The 6,218-nt window shown below is 43.1% G+C and overlaps 1 protein-coding gene across 1 annotated transcript in view; it reads right to left on the bottom strand.

The window, feature by feature from the left end:
• Window positions 1–366: 366 nt before the first annotated feature.
• Window positions 367–6,218, bottom strand: part of mdfic (MyoD family inhibitor domain containing) — a 76,005-nt gene continuing 70,153 nt past the window's right edge. Inside the window, exon 5 of the mRNA XM_038780970.1 lies at window positions 367–1,694. Coding sequence (XP_038636898.1) covers window positions 1,444–1,694 — 251 coding nt within the window. The 3' untranslated portion in view covers window positions 367–1,443. The remainder of the gene's footprint in view (window positions 1,695–6,218) is intronic.

The raw sequence follows: 6,218 nt of genomic DNA, 5'->3' as shown, positions 1-6,218 counted from the left end.
TGACCACAATGGGAAAGCCCATTGGCAGGCTGGCGAGACGGAGAATCCCGGGGGCGCGCGCCACCAGAAATCTGGTGCGATGGGCGGATAATCCCACCCATTGTCTATCAAACAGGAACATTTTCAGAGTTTTCATTATTTATACCGCAAAACCCTCCCGTTGTTACAGTTCCTGTTATATTCTGTTCAGTAGGTTCTGTGTTCACACAATTATCAGGACTAAAAAACACACAAATAAAATCTCTAAAGTTATTAACATCAAGAGGAAGAGAAAAGCAATGCTTATAATTCAGAATATGTTCAATAAAATCCAATTTGTTAACCAGGTTTCACATTCACACAGGGTAGAACAAAATATAACCAATGTTTAAATTGAGTTTAATTACTTTTATTTTTGTGTTGGTTGTTTTAGTACATGGCTTAGGCTAATGCTCCAGTCTTTAAAAAAATACAGAAAGCCATAAAAAATATATGTATCTGGTCTGCTTTTGGTTTATCTCACAAAATGAAGCTACATACAAGCTCGAAGAAAACACGCAATTTACTTTTCAGAGTAAGCAAATATCTCTAACCTGCAATAATACACTGCTTTATCGGCTTAATTTGGTTCTTTTCGATGAGACACAATAGGTTTCCAGAAATAAAACATTCAACCAAATCTTAAATTAATGAAACATGAGTGTATTTAAAACCCTTCCCACTTTCCCCATGCAGATATGCTTAATCACCTTATCAATTAAAAATAACTTCAGGAAAATAAGCAGAGATGAATATTTGTAACAATCATTCCTATTTTTCGGATGCAGTTAAAAAGGCGGTTTCACACAGTTCAATTCTCAATTTGTATTTAAACCAGACATTTAAAGATTATACTCCTAACAGTAGTTTACAGTAATATGCATATTTAATAATTTAATGTACATTTCATATAATTGGTAACCAAACGGATTCCTTAGTTTGAACCAAAGGCATTGAGAAAATTAAGGCAGAAGGTTGTGAACCTGGATTGTAAATCTGGTTAACTGCATAATACAAATTTGTTGAAAAATACTTTTATCTCAAACAACATACAACATTAATGCAAATAAAAAGTTTGCGGAGGAACAGCTTTGGTTTTTGAAACTGTACACAAGTTAAACATGCACATTTACAACGTTCATGGCAACATCTTTGCCCATTAATAAAGCAACTTTTGCAAACTTTAATGAAGAACTTGCGCTGCACGTTTTAAAACAAAAATACCCCAATTCTGTTGTCCACATTAGTAGAGATGATATTCCACAGCAATTTAAAAAAAAATCTCTATCGAAATTAAGAGTGCAACTGTTTTGTCTTCATAATGTTGAACGTAACCAGGGTATATTAGTGCCTCCTGTCTTAGCAACAGTATGGACGTTATTATTCAGCTTTCTTTTTTAAAAAATGTAATGCTACTTCGGGTGATCACGAAGGAAAGCAAATCCCGCAACATTCCATACAGATTTCCAGGCAGTCTGAGGACTCGCAGCAGGCATCCATAATGCCACAGTCCATGTCACACGGGCAGTTACAGTCATCCCCAAAGTCATCTGACCCGCAACAGCAGCAACAGTTTTCAGACGTACAGATGCCACACGAGGCCTGTCCCAGGATAATGTTGCAGAAGGTGACGAACTCGCAGAATAGGCAGGTGAGAATGCAATGCACGCAACCATCTTCAAACGGGGAAAAAAATAGTAAGTGGTGAATGGTGGAAGTAAAGGGATAATATCACACAATAGCAAGTCAAACAGTAAATCAAAACACAACAGTTTGAAGGTATCACCTGGTTAACAGTGACATGCTATGACCATTTTACTACTGAAGTGAGATATCTGCAACTATTATCAGTGACACCTATTGACACCTATTTTACCAACTTCACACTGGAGTGATTCCAATAGAAAAATAAACTTACTTATTCTATTTTGTGCTTCATCCCCAAAACAAATGCAATGTCAGTTTAGATTTATCTGTGGTAAGGGAGACTAAATGCAATGTCCTTGCATGCTGCCAAGGAAATATTTCCCTTCCTTTCCTTTGCCTATGTTAAGATTTTAAAAGGTCATGACCTGAAAGATTGCAAAATACATTTGAGAATGTTACTTACAGCAAGCCTAGGCACCAGTATACAGGCTGCACTTGCACTGTAATTTTCCGTATTACGCTCAAAATATTATGGACTAGTTGACAATAGTTTTGCCTAACTTACACCTGTGTGGGGAATTGGTCAGAATCCCATTTAATACTTTTATGCTGCATGCCATGCTGTTACATTGATTACCATACTCTGTGAATGGTTAAATCACTTGCAGGTAACCAGTTGGGATCATAAATAACACATAAAAATAAGAGGCAAAGAAGTTCTGTTTGAAGAAATAATCAAAACATGTTTCCATTACCACTGAAAGTCTTCTAAACCGGAGTTCCAATAATTTATTCAAAAAGAAACAATATCTGCCGATTGTCTTCTGTGCCGGGCAACTGAACTCTTCCTACTTGATTATAGCCTTCAAACACTCTTGGGTCAGATACAGCAGAGACAAAATCTCCCTCCACCCTCCTATAATAACACTTTCATTCAAACTTATTTATTTTTATTAATCAATTTAATCTTTCTTGCATTCAACCAGAATGGAGTACCGGTCAGGTTCAGCCCGAACGGCAGCACAGCATGGCTGGTAGGTGCTAGTAGATGCCTCCTGCGGGCTTCCCGACAGATAGTATGTCTCACGAGGTCTACCCAGGTGTCGCGAGACGTTGCGATCAGAATTCCGTCCACAATGGGCGGGTCCAAGCCTAACCTGGTTTTAAAATCCATTTAGGCATTGACCCGAATCTATCTGTCTCCGGCTTTCCCAGGGAGATTCCAGCCAGACGCCATTCAATACTGGTGCACACAAACGTGGATCAGGTGGAACGACACCCGGGAGGGGAGGAGGGGGGGGAGGGGAGGTCCCAGGCCCCTGGGTAGTCAGTGACAGGGCAGGTTGCCCCATGGCCCTCCCCCCCCCCCCCCCCTGAACACAGGCAACTTGGCACTGCTACCCTGGCACGGCCAAGGTGCTGAGATGACACTGCAAGGCCAGCAGGAGCACTGCTATGGTCCCAGGGTGGCAGTGCCTGTGCCAGGGTGGCAATGCTAAGGGTCAGGGCCCGAGGGAAGCCATGCCCATGAAAGGAGGGCTCAGGGGTCGTATGAAGGGTTGGGGGGGAGGCACGGAGCAGGTGTGAAGGGGAAGTTGGAAGTGGCCCAAAAAGGGGCATGAGAAAGCATGACAAGGGGAGCCCTCAGTGACCTCAAAGCGGGGTGTCATCACTTTGGAGGGGGGGGGGGGGATGGTAATGTCCATGTGTGTGGGGGGGTGGTATTACCCATAGAGGTGGGATTTGGGGTACCCACAAGCTGCTCTGGCCAGCATGATCAAATGCCCAGTGATGATAACCATTCTAAGTGTGGGTTTGATTGGGAAAAAACTCCCCAGGACGCAAAACAATGACTAAATCTAGTTTGATAGCTGTGGGTAATCCGCCGGCAAAGCTGGGGAGAAACTCCCAGTAAATCACTTAGAAACGTTTCCATTAGTTGCACCCTAGGATTCTCAAGAATTGCACAGGCAATTCTTCACGATTGTACCGAAACAGCCAGTGGAAATTCGACAAAGATCCGCGTACTCAATTCAACTGCTTAAATAAGGTTTCCAAATTTACTAGAGCCAATCTGGAGAATGCCTGGCAATCGACACAATCTGAATTGCATGCAAGTAGATTTTAGAGCACAGACTGAACAATGTGAAGATTGTTACCCAGCTTAATCTTTGAACTCTAATTTCTTGCTAACTGAAGAGAACAAATGCAAGGTTTTCCCTCAGTAGCTAATTTAAGGTTTGAACATGACATTAACATATCGTTGAGCTCGCTTATGCAACGCGAACGGGAGGGCCAGCTCCGACTCAAGTTATCTACGTTGGCAGAGTTCAGAGCACTCAACACAAATCTCCAGGCGCTAGATTGTCTCACAGCGAGAATTAAAAGGAGTGCAAAATCAAAGTCGCAGGCACAGTTGAGATCCTCAGCAGGGGTCTCCTCAAGGCTCATGCAGCAACAGGCACGGCAATCACAACAGGAATTACAGACAGCAAGCTGACAAGAGCAAACCTGAAGACAGCCAAGGGTGAGCCTGGCACAGTGACAGGAGAGACAGGCGAGGACCAAAGTACAGCAGTCTGCCGCAGAAAGGAAGGTTTGAATCAACAAATAATCTCAATAAAATAATATAAAGGACATGAAAATAAGCACATTTATTTAAATCTTGTTCCTAAATATCTGGCTTTCATACTTATCAGCAGCACAGGAGATTGTGTGGTATGAATTAAGCAATCATTAGAATATTGAAACCAATATATGATCTAATTCAACGACAAAAGAGATGCAGAGCAGGTGAGGAGCCTTGTTTCTTTAAAGTACATCCATAAACACACAAGTATCATAGACTCATCGAATTTACAGTGCAGAAGGAGGCCATTCGGCCCATCGAATCTGCACCGGCCCTTGGAAAGAGCACCCTACCTAAGCCCACGCCTCCACCCCATCCCAATAACCCAACCTAACCTATTTGGACACTAAGGGCAATTTATCATGGCCAATCCACCTAACCTGCACATCTTTGGACTGTGGGAGGAAATCGGAGAACCCAGGTGCAAACCCACGCAGACACTGGGAGAACATGCAGACTCCGCAGACAGTGACCCAAGCCGGGAATCAAACCTGGGATCCTGGAGCTGTGAAGCAACTGTGCTACACATTGTTGCTAATTTTGCTAAGTGTGCTTTACACTTAATTTGCTCTGTTTAGTCACCTTGCTCTAGAGTCGCCAGGTATCTTTATGATACCACCACGAGGTTCAAGTTCAAGTGCTGATCAATAACTCAATACACCAGTTAGTAGGTTTCAAATCAAAACACATTTATTATACACACAGTCAATCTCTCGTGCATAAAATACTACTCACCAGACTATCTCTAACACTAAAAGGCTAATACGTAGCTTTGGAAACTGGCCCATCAGGTCAGGGGAACAAATGGCCTTTCGTTCGATTCTGAGTCTGCAGGCTTCCAGCTGGTGTGGACTAAGGGTTAGGCGCGCCTATCTCGTTGCGTGCGTTGACTGGACACTTACTTGGTTGGTGCAACTCCTAGGCAGGTCACGGTCAAGAGTTGTTTCGAGCTGCTGAGAGACCCTGCCAAGAAGGACGAACTGAACTTGGGGACTCTATTTTATAGTCCCCAGGGGCTTCGCGCCCTTTTGGATGGACCCCGTACCTGGTTACAATTGATTGGACCATGTTCCAATCAATTGATTTGATTTCCCCAATACTGGGGCTGTTCTCTGATCGCTGGGCGGTTCCTAAGTGTCCGTTGGCCTCCCTTTGTCTTGGCTCCTGCTGGCGCCGAGGAGTCTGGCTTGGCCTCGATTATCTTAAATGTTTCCAATTGTTCCCGGGGATCGCTCATCAATATGTAGATGGTTGTTAGTATCAGTGCTGTCTGGATTTCTGCAAGTTCTAATAAACAGGAGATTTTGCACCTGCTTGTTTTCCTGCGTTTTGCCATTTCTCCCTGCATTCTTAGCGGATCTCCATTTTAAAGTCGGGAAGTGGCCAACCAAGGTGACTACACTCCCTCCTTGTGATCACTAACGCGAAGCGTGAAGGATCACATAACTACGTCGTCTTCATTCCCTGACCCAGCAAGCACTCTTCCCTGGCCTCTACACTGATCATAACTATGCAAGAAATTTTAACTGACAACTCTAAGTGGCACTATGTCATAAAAGGGACATGCATTACAGCACAAAAAAAAACGGTACCTCTAACTATCTTACATAGACTACACTCACTTAAACATCCAATCATACTAAAGTCGGGAAGTGGCCAACCCAGGTGGCTACACCATGTGCATGCAGCATCTGGATATTGTAAGTTTAATTTCCTGTGATGTTATCATGAACCACCGAATAAGCATTTTTGTTGTTTGTTGGCCTCCTTACCCAGAGGGTCACAAATTTAAATCACTGCCTTCGTTGACAAGGGTAACTCACCTATCCTGACAAGAGGAGGTGTTGCCAGTTAACACCTGGGTTTACAGATAAAGCATCATGAGGAATCTTCAAAAATAACAAATCCCGTCCATACCAGAAGG

The sequence above is a fragment of the Scyliorhinus canicula genome, chromosome 20 (assembly GCF_902713615.1).
Source record: "Scyliorhinus canicula chromosome 20, sScyCan1.1, whole genome shotgun sequence".
Taxonomy (NCBI): Eukaryota; Metazoa; Chordata; class Chondrichthyes; order Carcharhiniformes; family Scyliorhinidae; genus Scyliorhinus; species Scyliorhinus canicula.
This window is presented reverse-complemented; position numbering and strand designations above follow the sequence as displayed.